The sequence below is a fragment of the Falco naumanni genome, chromosome 15 (genome assembly GCF_017639655.2).
Source record: "Falco naumanni isolate bFalNau1 chromosome 15, bFalNau1.pat, whole genome shotgun sequence".
NCBI classification, from domain to species: domain Eukaryota; kingdom Metazoa; phylum Chordata; class Aves; order Falconiformes; family Falconidae; genus Falco; species Falco naumanni.
The window spans coordinates 16,019,191-16,037,893 of NC_054068.1; the positions used below are offsets into that span (position 1 = coordinate 16,019,191).

General features: G+C 39.8%; 1 protein-coding gene across 2 annotated transcripts in view; it reads left to right on the forward strand.

Moving 5' to 3' along the window:
* Positions 1–18,703, forward strand: part of TENT4B (terminal nucleotidyltransferase 4B) — a 42,670-nt gene that overhangs the window by 20,192 nt on the left and 3,775 nt on the right. For both annotated transcript variants that reach the window (XM_040615047.1, XM_040615048.1), the window contains exons 2-11: positions 1,482–1,605; positions 6,165–6,211; positions 8,690–8,810; positions 9,837–9,944; positions 13,120–13,248; positions 14,509–14,722; positions 15,587–15,713; positions 15,813–15,916; positions 17,317–17,504; positions 18,061–18,225. In XM_040615047.1, coding sequence (XP_040470981.1) covers positions 1,482–1,605; positions 6,165–6,211; positions 8,690–8,810; positions 9,837–9,944; positions 13,120–13,248; positions 14,509–14,722; positions 15,587–15,713; positions 15,813–15,916; positions 17,317–17,504; positions 18,061–18,225 — 1,327 coding nt within the window. The remainder of the gene's footprint in view (positions 1–1,481; positions 1,606–6,164; positions 6,212–8,689; positions 8,811–9,836; positions 9,945–13,119; positions 13,249–14,508; positions 14,723–15,586; positions 15,714–15,812; positions 15,917–17,316; positions 17,505–18,060; positions 18,226–18,703) is intronic.

The window sequence follows — 18,703 nt, forward strand, 5'->3', positions numbered from 1 at the left end:
CTGTAGGTGTCAAATGAGGAGAAGCTTCTCCAAAGGTGGTTTTGGAACAGCTAAATTGGGTATCTGTCTGGATCTCCCTTTGGAGGAGCTCTGTCAGAGGAGTTTTTGCGTTAGCTACAGAGAGCTGTGATGATGGCTACCACAGGTTGCTAGGCTTTTATAACTATTCCCCTTGCCGTGTGTGTGTGTAGGGAATTCCAGTAGATGCTCAGTGAAAAGTAATGTAAATATTTTATTCCTTCATCTTGGAGAGAAAGAAGCTTGTGTTGTTCATAATGCTGCAGTATCGAAGAACATAATGCCAATGCCAGATGGTTTGAGTTCTGTCCTTACCCTGACTCCGTTAAATACAACTTTCAGATATTTTAATCTGTTTTGTTGACACCTGTATACAACTTCCAGTTATTAACATTTGATTTATTTAAATGTGTGTACGGTAGGGAAGTATTAGATTCCACATCTCATCTGAGGGCTTGCTCTTAATGAATTGCTCTGTCCCGATGGTCCCTCAGAGCTTTAAGGAGAGATGCAGTTGTATGTGGTAACTAGAAACAATACATTTTAAAAAAATAGCTATTACTGTAATGGCCATTGCAGGAAACAAATGAAATTAATTTAGCTGCTCTGTGGCTGAAATGAAAGGGTTGCGTCTGTTTTTTTGTTCAAAAATGTTGTTAGTCAAGAGGGTGATGTGTTGTTGGTATTACAGAAGCGTAGAAATTTGTGGCGCTGTATGAAGACATTTTTATTTCATCTCTAATAATAGGCAGTTTAAACATGACTTACTGACTGTGAGAAGCACATGTAATACAGTAAACTGTCAAATATATGGGTTAACTGTCTGTCAATCACTTATTCTTCTGAGCCACCACTTCTGCACTTGTACTACATATTTTCTTGTTATGGGGAGCGGGTGCATTTGTAGTTTATTCATCTTCTCTAAGCAGTAAAAAGAAGCAGTTTTTCTAGCTCTAGTACTGGCACAATGACTATCAACTTTTTAAAAGCTTGGTACTGAACACAGACTGATGCCTGAAACTCCCTAGCTGGTGCCAAGGGGCTGACTAGGAAGCGTTGGCTGAAAACCTCCTGTTTAAATTTTTGGGAAGTGTGTACTCGGAGCTTACAGCTGCATTCCTAGCTGAAGACCGAACCATTTCTGTGTTATGCTGGCATTAAAATACGGAGTGTGATTTTCAATGTGAATTGAGGCGCTTGGATTTAGATTTGCCTCCACACTTCTAGCAAATGCAGTGCAATATTGACCTATGGCTTAAGAAACTGATGTAGAACTAACCAGTACTAAGTGTTGTAAATCTGGTGGGCTTTTTTTCATTGCACGCTACTCTTCAACTGCCTCTTAACTAAATGGGTAACTAGGAGCTTGAAAAGCATGTTCGATTAGAGTAGTTGCTATTTCATTCTCCTGTGTTTTTTTTCCTGACTTTCTGGTTTTTTTTTTTTCTTTTTTTCTTTCTTAGTCTTCATGAAGAAATCATTGACTTTTATAAGTATATGTCTCCCAGACCTGAAGAAGAGAGAATGCGGATGGAAGTGGTGAACAGGATAGAAAACGTTATAAAAGAGCTGTGGCCTAATGCAGATGTGAGTAGGACGCTGTTCTATTTGTTAATATATAAAAACAACATTTTGTGCCTGTTTACTTTGTGAAGTATTCACCAATGAAAGTAATGTTTATTTTTCCGTATTAAAAAAAAAACAACACCACAAAAATCCCACAACAGAACAAACCCAAAGGGATTTCTGGTCAAAAAGGTCAACTTTTTCTATCACACATAGGAACAAAGACAAACTAGACCTACTGTAGTCAAACAAAGGGTATAAGATGTGAGAACATGTAGTTTCATTAATATTTATTTACTAAGATTATATGGGAACGTATCAGACATGCATGCATGCCTGATAAGTATCGTGTTAAAAAAAAGAATCTTCTGAAATTCAGATCTTCACTAGTAGCAGGGCTTCTAGCCCTAAGACCTGCAGTCTTGAATATGTCTGTTAAGGTGGAATGCCAGCAACGCCACGTTACATAGATCATGCTCTTCTTAATGGGTAGTTAAACTGACACATCTTACAAAATTAAAGGAACTGGGTTTTTGTACACGAACAAGTCTATAAATCTGTGTATTGAGCTGAAAATCTGTAACGTCTCTTTCCACTGAAGATGGGGTTTTGCTAGTACTTCATTCCATTGAAATTAGTTTCTCCTATGCAGAGCTGTGCTTTTTTTAATAAGGGTTGCATTAAAGAGAAGCCAGGGAAGTTGCTTTTACAACTCCAGATGGTTTTACGGGGACTCGGTTGGATTTTTGGCTTAATTGAATATAGTTTAACTGTATCCCTCTGCTAACATGGTTAATAAGAGTGGAGATTTGTAGCTGTAGTCATCTATCTGTAGATAACAGTAGCTGAAAATAAAGACTTGTTAGCTGGAATAGTAAACCAAATTCAGCCAGCAGAATCTTTAATGCTCTTTGGTCCTGCCATAGTGGCAGACAGTGTTGACATGAGTGACTTAAACCCACTGTTCATTTTGGATCCTCTTAACCTGTTTTTTGGAATGTGTTTTTAGAAATTGGCAGAATGTGAATTCTGCATTAGCTGTATCTATGTGGCGTGTGGTTTTGTGTGTGAAGTATACTCACGTTTACAAGGTGGTTCTTGTGTTATGGGCATCGTATTAGTGATGTATAATATGGAAGGAGCGCTCTCTGCTCAGCGATAGCCACCTCTGCAGAGTTACAGGAGGTTGATAGAGTCAGTGCTACACGTGTCTGGTAGTTTTCTCTGAGCAAAACCAATAAATTTTCCAAGAGGCTTGAGCAAACCTCACAGGTGGTGGTGTACCGCTCTCCTCTCACCCAGTGAACAGTGTTGTAGACCATAGTCAGGAGCAGGAGGAGTGGGCTGCCGGTCTGACAGGCTAAATAGCAGAGGAAGCAGTGCAGGTACGAAACAGTGCGTGCTATGGTACACCCTGCCGAAGGCTTGTAGTAGGGGATTTCACCAAAATAACTGATGGCTTCAGCCTAGAGAAGCTGTCACTAAGGGGAAGGAAGTTACAAGCCCTACCACAAGTGACAGCTGACCACTGGGCTTAGCTGTAGCGTGACTGAGAGGAAGCACACATTGTGTAGTGTGTTCTACACTGAACTGAAGTTCGCTTTTCAGTTAGTACCATTTAAAACGGCCGTGGCCATCTTTCTTTGCTGTTCTTCAAAATATTAGAGACAAGAGCATGCCAGTTCCTTTTTTCTCAAGTCTGCTCTTCAGAGCCTAACTGCATTTTGTCTGCTGTCATTACATCAAGGAAGAATTCTCCTTTTTCTGGAGAGTAGAAGGGAACTGAACGATGGTTCAGTTCAGCACGCCAGGTTAGAATCTGGAAATTACTGTAATGTTATTTTTCTAATTCTTTACAGATCTGTTGAGAACAGCTGCTGAACTCAACTGTGTTCAACTTTGACAGTCTTTTGTTGTAATTTTTCAGTCGTCTGAGTTAATCACTAACCTTTGGGAAATCTGTTGGTTTAGCTACTTGTAAGATGTAAGTTTTGAGTACACACTCCGAGAAGGTGGAGTGTTATCTGGTCCAATGTCCTCAGCTTTAGCTGTAGTGTAAAGTGATAAGTTAATGTTTAAGCTGTTCATTCTCAGTCATAGATGCAGCGAATCCAGCTAAAATAAACTTGTAAGTTAAACATACACATTTAGTTTGTAGTTTCTCACTAAACACGTAGGTAAGACATGCTCTATAAAAATCAGATACCAAGTAAAGGAAAATTAGGCTTCACGAATCTAAATGTATAGAGAGCATGTGGAATGTGTCTGTGCACATGCATTTTTTTTTTTTTTCCTGTTCCACTTAGGAAAAGGCTGGAAAAGCAGATGGAGGATGGGGTAAAACTAGGTATCCTAAACTGTTACTTTATTTATAGAAGTTAGCAATTGTGTCATTTGCTCTCTTACTCAAGGGAATGTGCTTAGAAGGAAACATTCCTAGTAAGTGAGAACTGTTCTTGGCATCAGCAAGGCTCTGACCGTAAGAAAGGCTTTAATTACGCTGAAACTGAACAACCCAAAACATTACATGAAAGCATCTTAAGAAAAAGTTTTTTGACCAGTTGAATATGAATATTTGCCTGTTGAACAAGTAAGTACTTATACAGTGGAATTTAGGATACAGTTGTCATAATGCCTTCAGCTTTCTGTCAAGAGTATTGCGTGGCGCCTCGTAGATCGGAAAAGAGGTAATGTATACTTCGCATGCTTCAGTTATGAAAATACTGTGATTGCAAATGGAAGTAGTAAGATTAACTCCATTTAATTTGACAAGCTTCAGAAAATTCTACTTGATGGAGGGATTTTGGTAGCGAGGACTTTCCAAGCTTTTGTGCGTTTCCAAGTTGTGCATAGTGAGGACATATTTGGACACATACCACAAGCAAAGCCCTTCAGGAACTTCGGAATTTAATATGAACAAGTTCACAGAAATGTAGGATAAATAGTAACAATAACATAAAGGAGTTGAAGGGGTCTGTTACAGTACTGTGAAGTCTTAAGTTATCTTATGAACGGAAATACATCTCTCTGTCCACATAGAACAAAAACGTAATCGGCAGTGTTGGCACAACACAGAAACTAATGCTCATGTCTCAAGTTGTAGTAGTGTCCCATATTTGGGATGCTTTAAATACGTACATGGCTACAGAGCTTCAACAGTTTAAATTCCGATCCAATAATAAATAAATCAAATAATAAATCAAAATCCTTTAAAACTTCTGATTTCCCCACTTCCTCTTCCATCTTTCCAGATTTGATGAGAGAGGGATTGAAGTGTGGGTGTGGGTGTCTTTTATAATAATTCAGTGTTTCTTATACTCCACATCATTGTACAACAGCAGATGTTGTCTCATTCCTTTTGGTAAAGGTCATATATGTTGTATCAGTAAGTTTATGAGTGCTTACAGGGTTGTTTATTCAGTAAAGGCTCTCTTTGCCATTCAGCTGAACACAGTATTTTTGTTTGATAATGTAAAAGCACATTTCGTTTTTCCGAATCCATCAGCAGTTGTCTTAACTGTGCAAAAGCACTTCTCAGATGTTTTTGATAGCCATATAAATCCTGATTTGATTGAACCCAAACAGTTTCACAGAGAATGCTTTTATTATTATCCTGGATTAGAAATAGTAATAATTATTACATGTCTAGCGTTGTGATGCCTTTATGCTTTTATCAAGATCTAGTACGATATTGATGCTAATTCTGTGGCATCTCTTGCAGTCTTTTCTAGTTTGAGAAGCTGTGAACTTTCAATATTAAATTTACTGCCAGCATGTGCTTTTTGGTGGGTGTGGGGTGAGGGGATAAATGAGTGAAGTGATAAAAAAATAATAATGAGGAAGCACTCATACTGCTTCTTAGTCTAGTGAAGTATCAAGACACTTACTTGCAAAACATCACCTTTTCCCATCTCTCCCTTTTTTCTTATCCCAAAGGGGTAACACATAAGAAGTGGGTCACTTGACGTACAGATAGGTGGCTATCAAGCTAGTGTATGAGACTTATTAAAGCAGAATATGCAAGTCTGTAAGGTGGCTCCAGAAAAGACATCAGAAGACTGACTGGTTGAAAATTAGTCCAAATGTGTAGATATTTTTACTTTGAAGTCTCACCACTCCCCTTTGAGACTTAGCACATGAGTCCGATCTCCCTGCGAGGCTTGGCTAAGTTAATGAGAATGTGGTTTCAGACAGCTTATGGTGGAAACCTGATTATTTAAACCTCCAGTGCTAGTAAAAATCCAGCATAATAAACTAAATATGTGGGATCTGAAACGTTTTTAGTATGTTGTTTAAGCAGAAGGAAACACAGTTGTGCTACTTGCTCTGTAATTCAGAAAAAAAAAATGGATGGTGATTTAATTTTTCTTTTAAAGTACGCAAAGCAACAGAAATCCACTGAACTGAAATGTGTTAACAGAAAGGAGTCCAATACTTCTGTTCAGAATGTGCCTGTTAGCAATACCGAAATCTACCAATGGAGGGTAGCAATAACCAGCCTTTACAAGCAACTTTATGGAACTTGTTCGTCTTCCAAAGCCTGAAAATTTGTTTTCATGTATTGTGTTCTTGTGTTTCAGGTGCAGATATTTGGAAGTTTTAAAACTGGTTTATATTTACCTACAAGGTTAGTAATTTTTCAGTGTAAATTCAGTGCAAGAGAAAAGAGAGCCTGTTGAACCTGTACCCCTGTAGTGATTTATGTGATCTCTCAATAGCTGTGTTACTTGTGCGTATGCTTGGAGTGTTAAAAAAGTGTTAAGCTATTAGTACTCTGCAAAGTGTATGGAAATAGAGTAATTAAGACTTAGCTATAATACATATATGTATTTTGCATGTATTGGTAAAAGGTCTGAATTACCATGTTGTCAAAAAAAGGCTTGTTTTGTGATTTGCTTTTGTTAAGTGACTGAACCAAAGAAAGAGGTTTGCCTTAGAAGAAAAGCTAAATTTTTTCTCCGCAAATGATTAAATTGCAACATGTAATGTTACCTTGTTAATGATACTGTTGGCAATGAAAAGATTACATACAGAATTGTTTTTCTTTCAGTCTGCTTCTGTGAAATCTGTACAGTAGTCAACATGTGCCTTTTCCAGATTTATTACTAGTTGTCATAAAGAAAAGTAATTCATCGGTGACACTGGTATCCTCTGTGTAGAAACTGTGTTTTTGACAATTAAAGAGAAAGAGAATGAAGGGCTTGAATGGCTGCAGGTGATAAATGCATTTAAACAGCTAAAGTCTGAGGTTAACACTTGAATTGAGTTCCGTACATTGGGAACATGAGGAATTAGTACCTAGTACTGGCTGCAACTGATGGATACCCAAGTCATCATTTAATCCGTTTTTCAAAAAGGAAGTATCAGGTGGATGCTTTAGTGTCTGCTTTAGTTTAAGGAGTTGCAGGTAGGCTGAAATACTGTGTTTCTGTTCAGAAAGTCTGAAGGTGTACAAATATACGTTGTTTTCACATTTGGCCTTGTTCTTGCCCTTTTTTCATTGATTTCAAATAGGCCTGCTTAAACTTGATTGTATGCTGATAATGCAAGAGAGATACTCTTATTCACATGACTGATGGCAATAGTTCTTTACTATATTTGCTTGATTGTTTTGAAATTGATGTAACAAAAATGCTTTGCAGTTGTTTGTTTGGTTTCATATACTCTTTCCTCCGTATCTGTTTCAGCTGAGTTTCTGTTGGAGAACAAATGCAGATACTATAAACACAGTACATAAACCCACAGAAAACCTGCCTGTGGCAGTACTTGCCAAACTTTCAAAATAACCAGCATTTGTCTGTTGGTAATTAATTCAGTGTTGCCTTCTATCAGGGCTTCCCTTTGCCCTAGGTTTTCCCTACCTGTCACTAACTGCATAGTCACTGTAGATTTCAGGTTCTGGGATTCAGAAAGACTTACAGTGTGTTTTTAATTCTGTTACTCTGTTAGAATTTGCCTTATATCCTCTTACTTAAGCTGATACTGAAGGTTTGGGCACGTGGTTGTGTAGCTGCTGGATCTCTGTGTGGTTTTGCAGGCATCGTCCATTCTCAAGGTGACAACAGAGCTGCTTTTTTTCTCTCTTGGTGTGCATCATAAAAATGTCCCCCGTTGTTAACTGTCAGCATCAGTAACGGGTTTAACACTAATTAGTTTAGAAGAGAAGCGTCCAGAAGCATTTCCCACTCTCCAGGCGAGTTTTGAACATAATTTTCTGAAACTGGCCGAGTGCTGCCTGTCCTTGTCAGCTAGATGGTGTGCAGCTGAATGGCCGCTGAACTTGCCTGCTGCCAATGCTGCTTTTTTCATTAATGCAGATGCAGTTTCTTTGAGACTGTTAAAGCAGTGTTGTTTGTGAATCAGCAGACCTGTAGAATGTATTGGGAGGGAAGAAGCGTTCTTGATCTTTTTCGTGTTTCCTGTACGCAGTTTTCCATATCGCTGAAGCAGCCTGCTAGTATAACCGTAGGGTTATACGCTCGCCTCCTTCATGTTCCCAGCCAAGCAGGGTTAATCAAAGAAGTCGAGGAGCAAAGACAAAAAAGCTTGGGATCTCGGGGTAACCTTCACTGGCTTCGATTTGGATGCCAGTCATCTTTTGCATTTGAGTTTAGGCATTGAATTAGGGTGCCAGCTCCCTGTGTAGACAAATGAAACGTGTATGTGCGTAGGGAGGCAGTGTGGTGGGGTGGAGACACCTCTTCAAGGAGCTGAGTTAATGACTAGAGTTAATTAGCTGGTTTGATCTTATTTAAGAGCTTGTTGCTTCCTGAAGTCAAAAGTTGCCACATTTTCCTCTCTCCTTCCCTGCTCCCTGTTCTTGGCCCTACAGGCCAGCTGCGTACCATGTGCCCACAGGTGCTGTGATGACCTACGTTGATTTGTGTGTTTATCTGTCCCCTCCCTTTGGTAACCTGAAGTGTTCTGTGTTTCCACAAGTGTAAGAGTTCATCCCCATCCCTTTCCTCAGAAAATTAAGAATCAAGTAGTTGGTTAAGCCACATTCTGTCAGCGTTATTCTAATTATGTGTGGATGTCAGGGTTTTTTTCTTTTAACTGTATTGGCCTTTTAATTTGAATGAGTATTATTTTCTTTCCATTTCAGTGATATTGATTTAGTTGTGTTTGGAAAATGGGAGACGTTACCTCTTTGGACCCTGGAAGAAGCTCTTAGAAAGCACAATGTAGCAGATGAAAACTCAGTAAAGGTTTTAGATAAAGCAACAGTAAGTTTGGGGGAAGAGGGTATTTCCTTATTCTAAGCTAAATTTCTAAAGATCTTGGTTAAAAGGATGAATTTTCTTAAGCAGGAGCTATTTTATATATAAATTCGAAATAGAATCAATAATTTTTATTTAGTACGGGTTTTTTTACTGACAAAATAATAGTGCTGCAACAGAAGCATTTCTTCTGTTGGAGAAAATCATCAGGTTTTCCATATTCCACAACATCCACTTGCTTTTAAGTGAGATTATACTAGCAGTTGTTGCAGTTAATGTGATTAGACTTGTGAATTTCTGAGCTGAGTTTGTACCTAAGTAAATTACTTAATTTTTTCTTACTGCACGCCAGCAGATGTAGTATATTTTCCTATAGAAGTAGTAAGTACAGCCTTGTATAAATATGTAATGGTATGTCTTGCACAGGGTAGGATTAGTTCCATTATAACTTCCTACCATGTGCTAATTGTAAGAGTATGTAAAGTGCTGGGGTTTAGACAGGTGCCTAATTGATGGCTGTTATTAGCAGAGAGAGGTAACTTGGAAATCACTCAGGTGGAGATATGTCAGAATGCTCTCAATATCTTGTGTTGCTTGTTTGAAGATAATTTTGGTGAGGAACCAATGACCCACAATGACAGGAGTGTGTCTTTTCTTTAAGAGCATCTAATACCATTTATCTTTATTTCTTAAGCTTTTGTCTCCCTCTGGTGTTTGTTTTTCCCATTGGAACTATGCTTCTGCACCAGGAACTGACTGAAAACAATTTAAAATGAATCGCTTTGAAGATGAAGTGTTAAGTTCTGTTAAACACATTAGTAAATTGAAAATAGCATTTATGAGTTAAGAAAAGCGAAGTTTATGTAAACAGATTGGCAAGGAGAGAGTAAATAGATGGGAGTCCTGTTTTCTCTGGCTACCTTCTTTTTACACATTCATAAAGCATTTCAGTTTTACTGCTGCATTTAAGTATGAATGAAACCAAATGTGTCTTGGAAATCTATATTGACTGAATCTGTCTTTCTTTTGCAGGTACCTATTATCAAACTGACAGATTCCTTCACTGAAGTAAAAGTTGATATAAGCTTTAATGTACAGAATGGGGTTAAAGCAGCCCAGCTCATCAAAGATTTTATCAAGGTTAGGCAACACTATAGTAGAGCTACAGAGCTGAATATTCGATGACTTAATTTGATTTTCTGTTTTACTTTGATTGCATCCTTCCTAGAATAGACTTTCACTCTGTTATTTTTTGTTTTCTGGTACTACTGTGTGATGTTCTTGGGTTTTAGGTATATTGCCCTAAAAAGGCATGAAGGCAGTAAAACGTACAAAGAAACTATGGAGAAGTTACAGTGGTACAATGACCAAGTTCCTTGAACTTAAAGTAACCACATGTTCTGAGAAAGTAGGAACTGTCTTTTTCTATATTAGCATTTGCACGCTGAAACAATATTCAGTGAAGTAGAATAAGTTAAATTTAGTAAGTTGCTGTTCAGGGATTCACTAATACCTGTATCATAGATACATCACAGTTATTTTTGTTTAATATGTGGGATCATTTTGTTAGGATTGATTTGCTTTTGTACGTAAAGTTCTGAAGTATTATTACACTATTTTCCCTTCCCTGCCCCTATTCAGGGTACTGAACGCTCGTAGTAAATGTCTCATAAAAGCAGTTAAAAGTTTTTCTTGGAATTTCATGTTCTCTGTAGGGAGATGAAGTGCAGCTCAGTCTTAAGTGCTTAGGTATTACTGTTCTACTACCAAGTGCTTTGTTTTTTTAACCAAACTAATGGACAGCAGGAGAATCAAAGTATTTCACTAGCTAGACAGGTAAAGCTCCTTCAGAAAACTCCATAAATCTGAATAAGGTAAGCGCTTCACTTTCAGTCATTAAGGGTTAGAAATGACGTACATCTGCTTTAATAACGTCATTGAGTTGCAAGAAGTCTTCTAGATTTTGGGGGATTTTCAATTGCTAATGAGTTGAATGTATGGCCTTCAAATTGTTAATCTTCTGTTCCTTTATGTACATTTAGCAGCAAGTATGACAGTAGCTCAGTTTGTTTCTGCAGTCTCTTATTTCTTTAACCTGTAGAAGGACACAGGAGAAAAATCTCTGTCCTTAATTTCAGTAGGATAGTCTGAGTTCTTGTCCGCTAGTCTCACCGGTGTGCTTACATAGCCCTCCTGCTTGCACCTTGTGCTGTGAGGCCCCTTGTGCCCGCGTCCGAGGTAGGCGGTGGGGTGGGTGCAGAGACCTCTCCTCTCTCAGCCTCTATCCGACGAGCACAGTCGTTCTTGTTGGCCGGCCGTTTGCCGCTAAATCAAGACCGACAGTTTTGTGCTGTGTAGCTCCTCGTTGGGGAGCAAAACCGCCCAGATTCTCTGTTGTAAGATGCCTACCTGGAATTTGGGTGCTAACTGCCGTTTTTACATTCTCTTTTTTCCCCGATTTACAACATTTACATTGTTGTGATGCCTTGTGGTAGACAGGCAGGCTGTGTTTGGTTTTCTGCCGCAGCACAGGGGCTGTATTTCTCTTACACTCCGCGTATACGTTTATTTCTAGGTGAGTCCCTAAGGCCCTGCATACTTGCCCAAAATTGCCTGTGTGCTGCTTAATTTTGGGGGAGGGGTAGCCTTCCCTTGACGACTGGGAAGCGTTTTCGTGTGCTTACGGAGTGTTGGCGTGTTCCTGCTGCCCGGGTTGTTTGGAGCCCTTTGGAGAAGGAGCTTTGGCCTTGGGTCAGGGCATGGCACGAGCGGGGGCCGCGCGGCAGCCACGGGCGGGGACGCAGCCCCGTGGTGCCCCAGGTTGTGTGGTGACAGGGCCAGCCTGCTGGCCGGCCGGCGGGCAAGGCCGCAGTGAGGAGGGCCAGGCTGACGCCGCCAAGTCAGCGGTCAGGGTCAGGGTCGGCGCGCAGCAGCCTGGCTCAGGCAGACGGAGGGGAACAGCTGAGGTGAACAGCAGCTCCCGAGCGAAGCGGAGGGGCTCCCGGCGAGGCTTCCCACGTGGCACTTTCCCACGCAGCTGTGCTGGCAGCAGCCTGAGCCCTGCTGTGCCGCCACGCTGCGCCAGAGCCGGCCTGGGGCGCGGGCAGCCGAGCCCGGTGCGGCGGGGAGAGGTGGCACTGGGCCCTGACGCCAGCAGGTCGTGGCTGCGCTGCTGCCGAGGGTCGCTTGTTGGACCTGGAGAAAACTTGATGTGCGCTTGTCAAGCTGACTTCATCGGTGTTCTCGAGGACCTCTCTATAAAACACTTGCAGGGAATTCTCTTGGGTCTTATTTTGTCCCACGTAACTTTGAATACCGAGCTGAGGCGTCGTGTTCAGTATTACCCTTGGAAACGCTTGTTTCTCTTCATCTAATTCACGTAGGAAGTCTGAGGCAGCTGAAGCCTTAATTAAGGGTTTGCTGTTTCCTGACAAAAACCCTGTCTTTGAATTTTGGTATATACCGATACTCCACACTTCAGCTTGTGACTGTAAGTTCTTAGTAGTTCAAAAAAGTGATCATGGGATGTACAGTTCAGTAGGGCTCCCGCTGCTCATCCTTAGACTCGTGCAGAGTTGTTCTTGGAGAAATTCTTTCCCTTCAATCTTTTGCGATCACAGATGCCATGATCCACATCTCTGAGGCTAAGGAACGTTTTAGCTCTGTGTGGATAAAAGCAGTGATTTTATTGAGCCTCGCTTGCCCCCTCCCCTGTGAGGGGGTGTACAGAGTGCAGGCGTAGCCCCAGCCTCCACTGCTGCCCACAAGGTCCGTGTCCTCCGCACGTGCAGCGTATGCACACCTCTAAGGGAACCCATGCGGACAAAGCTATTGCAGGAGCAGTTACCCAAAGGTAAGGATTTAGCTCCTTTGAAAAATGTTACCTGGGTGTAGCGATTTTGGAGGACTGTTTGGAACTCTGGGCATCGGAAGTCCTTGCAGGACAGGAGTCTCAGTCCTCTTTGGGATATCACTGGTTGTAGCAGGAAGGTTTTGTTACAGATGTGGGTATCTCCTTCACTCTCCTTTTCACTCGTATGAGAAAAGTAAGTGTATTTTCATATTCAAGCGAAATCGTTCTGATTTTATGAGGTAATAACTTTTTTTCTATTGTTAATAGCTGCCAGCAGAGGTGAAGAGGTAAAATAACAGTATTGATTCCAGGCAGAGCCCTTGGCTTCTCCCATGTTACTAAAAAGAAGTTAGAATTATACTTCGCTTTGAGACTTAATGTAACAGACAGCTTCAATATGCGTTATTAGCATGTTGTGTGTATGCATCACAGTATCCTGACACCTCTGTTTTTCTCTTTCAGAAATATCCCGTATTACCCTATCTAGTTTTAGTATTGAAACAGTTCCTGTTGCAGAGGGACCTTAATGAAGTATTTACAGGTGGAATCGGTTCTTACAGTCTTTTTTTAATGGCTGTCAGTTTCCTTCAGGTAAGCTCAATGAAATCTATGGATGCCATTGGTGCAAAAGGACGTTACATTGAGAAGGAATTTAACCAGTCCTTAAATTTCATCATTTAGGCTATCCTGTTTGTGGTTTTGCAACCACTTTTCATTTAAAAATCAACACATCCCACCTGTCTTCTGTTCTTTCTCTCATACTGGTTCTTTTGGTATTAAGAGATGTTCGGAATATCCGTTGGTGTATCAATACCAGGCATGTGTGTCGTTCATGGTAAAATCACTTGACTGTTGTGCAAGTTACTTGGAACGAGCTACATAGGTTAGTGTTAGATGCAGCTGTCCTGTATAGCAGTTGTTTTCCCAGTTGTACACCCTGTATGCTTTAATGAATGCAATGGAATTTTGCTTGTTTGTCTGGGTTTTTAAGCTGAGATCAAATAAACATGTTTTACAACTTTCTGTTAAATCTAAGAGGAGAAAATGCAGGAGCTAAATATCTACTCTGTACTGCCTAGGGGAGAAAAATACTGTAGAAATACAAAGGAGCTGAGTTCTGGCTTTATCAACCTAGTTTTTTTTTTCTTGTACTAAATGTTACTGTGTAACCGTGTGCGTGTATGTGTATGTCTGTTCCAGATTGTAGTTATTCTTAAACCTGAGCCTTGAACTGGAGCTCCCTGTTTGCTGGCCGCTAATGCAGTTGCCTACTGAACACAAAAAAAGTAAAGGCAACAGGTGTACTTTTTTCTAAAGAAACCAAAATATCTCCCAACCCCAATTTTTTCTTAGATTGACTAATAGCATTTCCATTTGCTCCTGCAAAAACAGAAGTCAGGTTTTGCATCTGTTACAGTTATGAACTGGTTTTGTGCATCCTCTCTCAGCCTGAGTACTTAGCAGTAGAGGCGATCATTTATACGGCTGTGCACATGAGAAGCCTGTATTTTGTACTGCAAACCCAGGTTTGTGAAGTGTAAATATCTTCGCTTTTTTACAAGAACCCTGCCATTAGTGCTGGAAGTTCACTTACTGAACTGAAAGTTCACATACAAAAACTGCAGTACTTGACAGCCTTATTTTTAAGAGGTAATTAGCTTATCGAAAGTTTTGATAGCATCTTTCTTTAAAGAAAACTGCTTTTTCAAGGGAAAATACTATATTTAGATATGTTTGCTTCGTATATTATGTTTTATTCATGATTGTGTTCAAACGTGTTTGCTGTGAAAAAGAAAAGGCACTTAGAGGCACTTGAAGTCTGAAGAAAATTTTTTTTTTCTCTCTTAATAGCTGCATCCCAGGGAAGATGCCTGTATGCCAAATGCCAACTATGGTGTTCTTTTAATAGAGTTTTTTGAATTATATGGACGTCACTTCAATTATCTGAAGACTGGAATCCGAATAAAGGATGGTGGCTCTTACGTTGCCAAGGATGAAGTGCAAAAAAGCATGCTGGATGGCTACAGACCATCAATGCTGTATATCGAAGATCCGTTACAGCCAGGTATCCTTATAACCCAAAATATAACATATTGACAGAAAAAAGTTGCGCAAATGCTTAATCTAGGGGAGTTAAATCAAAGCATAGCATAGAATGACCATCAAAACCCCAATGGAAGCACCTCGTTCACGTCTGTGAACACACGATGCATGTGGAACACAATAATTTTCTTTTAAGACATGCTTCTACCAAAAGTTTCCGTGCCACTCGAGAGCATGCCTGTACTGCAGTCGGGAGGCAGGGTGCGAGAAGGCACGCCAAACAGCTGTCACGTGCACGGTGGTAACAGCGACGGAGCTGCAGCGGCGTGGGCCTGAGTGTGGGCTGGACGCGCTGTATGTTCACATGCTTCCTCTCAAGCTTGTGCTTGCCTGTGTCACAGTTGCACTTTGTCACGTATGTACACCCCTGCGCGCTGTGTCCTGTTGGGTGCTGTAAAGTCACATAAACACCCAGTGATTTCATTGCGTACCGTTCCCTACACATTAAGTTGGTTGAATTGGGTGGCTTCTGAAATGATGGGTCAAGTGCTGTTCGTAGAAAAGAGTTAACGTATTTCTGATCTAGAAGAATGTCATCGGGACAGTATTATTACGTGTAATACATGCAGTACAGGATTATTACTATTTTTGTTTCCTCTTTATTGGACTTTTACCCAGAGAATTGCTATTTTGAATTTCTGTGCATGTATGTATAGGTCTTTTAAGCTCTTTCAAATATGTATGCATCACTAATCCTATTCTACAAGAGGTAACTGCAGCGAGTTGGGACGTAAGAGCAGTTTTTAAAAACTACTGTCTCCTGTCTGAATGGAGATACCCACGGTTTCAATCTTACTTATTTATTTAATTATATTCTTATTTTAAGGTAATGATGTTGGGAGGAGTTCCTATGGTGCCATGCAAGTGAAACAGGCTTTTGATTATGCCTATGTTGTTTTGAGCCATGCAGTTTCCCCAATAGCTAAATATTATCCTAACAACGAAACAGAAAGGTAAATGTTATGAGTCTAAATCTCGGACATTAATTGCTTATATTTTGTGTGTCTTGGAGTTAATCATGGTGATGTTTTTGTTTTTTTCCTGCTTTACAGTATATTAGGTAGAATAATTAGAGTAACACAAGAAGTGGCCACGTACAGAGACTGGATATCAAAGCAGTGGGGAATGCAGAGTCGGACAGAGTCTTCGTGTAATGGTAGGTTCTGACTGAGCCTGGCTGATAGCGGGAAAATTCTTGCTAGTTTAAATCTAAATCCTTACCCTCTGTTCTTTTGTTTTTCATTTTGAAGTTTAATGTAGTCTATGTGTGCAGAAGCAATATTTAATCCAGGATTGACCATATAAGTGGAATAAGTCTTTTACACAGAAAAATCCTGAAATGCCAATCATAATTCTTGTTACTAACAAAGGGAAACAAAAAAATCTATCCAGAGAACTTGCTGAAAATGCCCTTTGAAATTGTCTTTATTTTCATTGCCCATCTTCTGACTCCACCAGCCAGTGGCCACCCTCTTTTGATGTAGGTGATCTGCTGTCTGGAAGTTTTCAAATTCAAATTAATTTTAATACTCTTCAATTTTAGAATGTGGCCAACTAGAGGTCTTGTCTTGTTAGGGATTGATCAGAGAAAGTGACACAGCTACCCAGTCTTCAGGCTATGTTGGGATTTTGTTTATTTGTTTTTAAAGCTTTTGTTAGTGATTTCCCTCACTGCCCTTGTAAACTCAGTGTGCTTCTGGGCCATTCGTGTTTTGCCAGCCTTGTGGCACTGCTGTACCCCCTGGCGATGGCAGACAACTGCACTGCAGTCCCACAAGCTCCAGAGTAATACTTGGCTACCTGTTGTGATGTGTGTACTAAGCTCTACATACAAATACAGCTAGTGGCCGACAAATGTATATTATATGTCAGAGGTAACTCCTAGGTGTCTTATGTGAGATAAAACCTTAAAAAAATAATCCTTTATCAGGAGGATAATGATGACAGTTACAGTAGTCATCTTGTAGATTTAGTTTAGATTTAAGTTCCAGTTTATTTTTTTTTAAATTAAGGTAGAAGTTAGTGAGATACGAGAGTTCCGTATCTTGTATTTTCAGTGTAGCATATCCTACAAAGCAACGAGACTTGCTGGGAGTTCTTACGACCCTGGCAGCTCCAGTAGAAGAAAAATTGGAGTTTCTGAGAATTAGGCATGTAGGAACAGAACTTAAACCTATGTATTTGTGTGCTGTTGAAGTATGTCATGAAATAATTTTATGAAGCAGTACATCTGAACTTCCTGCCTTCTTCCATGTCTGCTTTCTAATTTCCATCTTGAACTGTGGGTAGTGCTTGGTGGTTTTCTTAGTGTGCGTTAATGGATCTTGTTGGGAAACCACCGCGCCCTCGGTGAGGTGTTGGCTTGCTGCATGCCATACGTACACACAAGTGTCTGCATGTATTAAAAGTATGTAAGTGTGCAAATGTCTGTATGTGTCCTGCTGGATATAATAGATGTGCCATACCTGAGTGGGTATATAAATAAATAAATTTTAAAAAAGCGCAACCTATTTTAGTAGTTAATGTGTAGTGATGTTTCTGTTTTGTTTTTAATAGGTAACGGAGTAACCTTGATAGTAGATACTCAGCAGCTAGACAAGTGCAACAATAATCTTGCTGAAGAGAACGAAGCGCTGGGAAAACCTAGAAATAAAACTTCAGAAACACTTAGTAAACATTCTTCAAATTCTTCATCAGGTCCTTTATCGTCATCATCGTCTACGCTGTCCAGCTCTAGTGATGTAGTAAGTAATGGAGTTTTTCTGATTTTATTTTTTTAAAATTTATTTGGTTTTTTTTTTCTGATTTGTATTGCTACAGAACACATTTTGAAAGCTTGGAATCCTAGTTAGTTATTTCATTCAGAATCCTAACTTGCATGAGGTATTGCCTCTTATGCAATTTCTACACGTGTAAGTTCCAGTGTGTTTTTGACACAGCACATATAGAAAGTGAATACAGTAGATAAAAAGTTTCATGGCCCTCTTTTTCTCTGGGAAAACTGTATTTCAGAAAAAGGACTGGTAGTCCTAAGCCATATGCTTTAAAAAAAAAAAAAAAAAAAAGCCTTAAAAACTCTGTTTGGGAATTCTGTTTAAAAAATAAAAGGCGAATCCCCAAATCAGAATCATGCATCAAGACATTTTTAAATCTGTCCATTTTACTTAGAATTCTGGATTGAAGGAATTTTAATGTCTAATGAAAACAATCACTTTTTAAGTGTTTGTCCACTGCTAGCTTTATTTTTAAGGGAACACTCACTTGTAGGAAAACTCACTAATACTTTACATTTTCCTGAAGGATTCTGATGGAACACCTTGCAAAACCTCTAAACAATTGAGTTGTCGTCAATCTACCACAAACAGAGTGGGGTCACAAGAAGTGTCACTGGAATCCTCTCAGTCAAGTGGGAAAACACAAAATAGCCAAACAGCCAATACATCCAGCAACACGAACAAATCTCAGGTTTGTGGAATGTTTGAAAACAACGATAGAGATTATTTGAATATTACATGTCCTCCATGGAAGGGTAGCTTGTTCTGGAAAAAAACGCTGTTTTTCAGCTCCCCTTTACCCCACTAAAAAGCTTTGAGTACTGATTGTATCTGAAATCACCTGGTTCTCTGTTTAGCTTACACAGATGAGTTTGCAACAGTGGCTTTCCCAGCCTTCAAACAGATGAAACTGGATTGGTTTTGTTTCAGGAAATCTGGATTTGCTGGAAGTATACAGCCGTGTTGCACCCAAAAGCATGTCAGTTCAGTCTTGGCTACAGAATTTGAGAACTAATGAGGCTTGCCTACATTTAGTGAAAAACAATTAGCAGAAATGTGTGTTTGACACTGTGACTCGCTGCTCAGTTAGCTGTTGATACTTGTTGAACTGTCTTTCATTAAGGGAGATGAAGATTCCTTGCTGATACTTGAAATTCCCACTTGTTTCC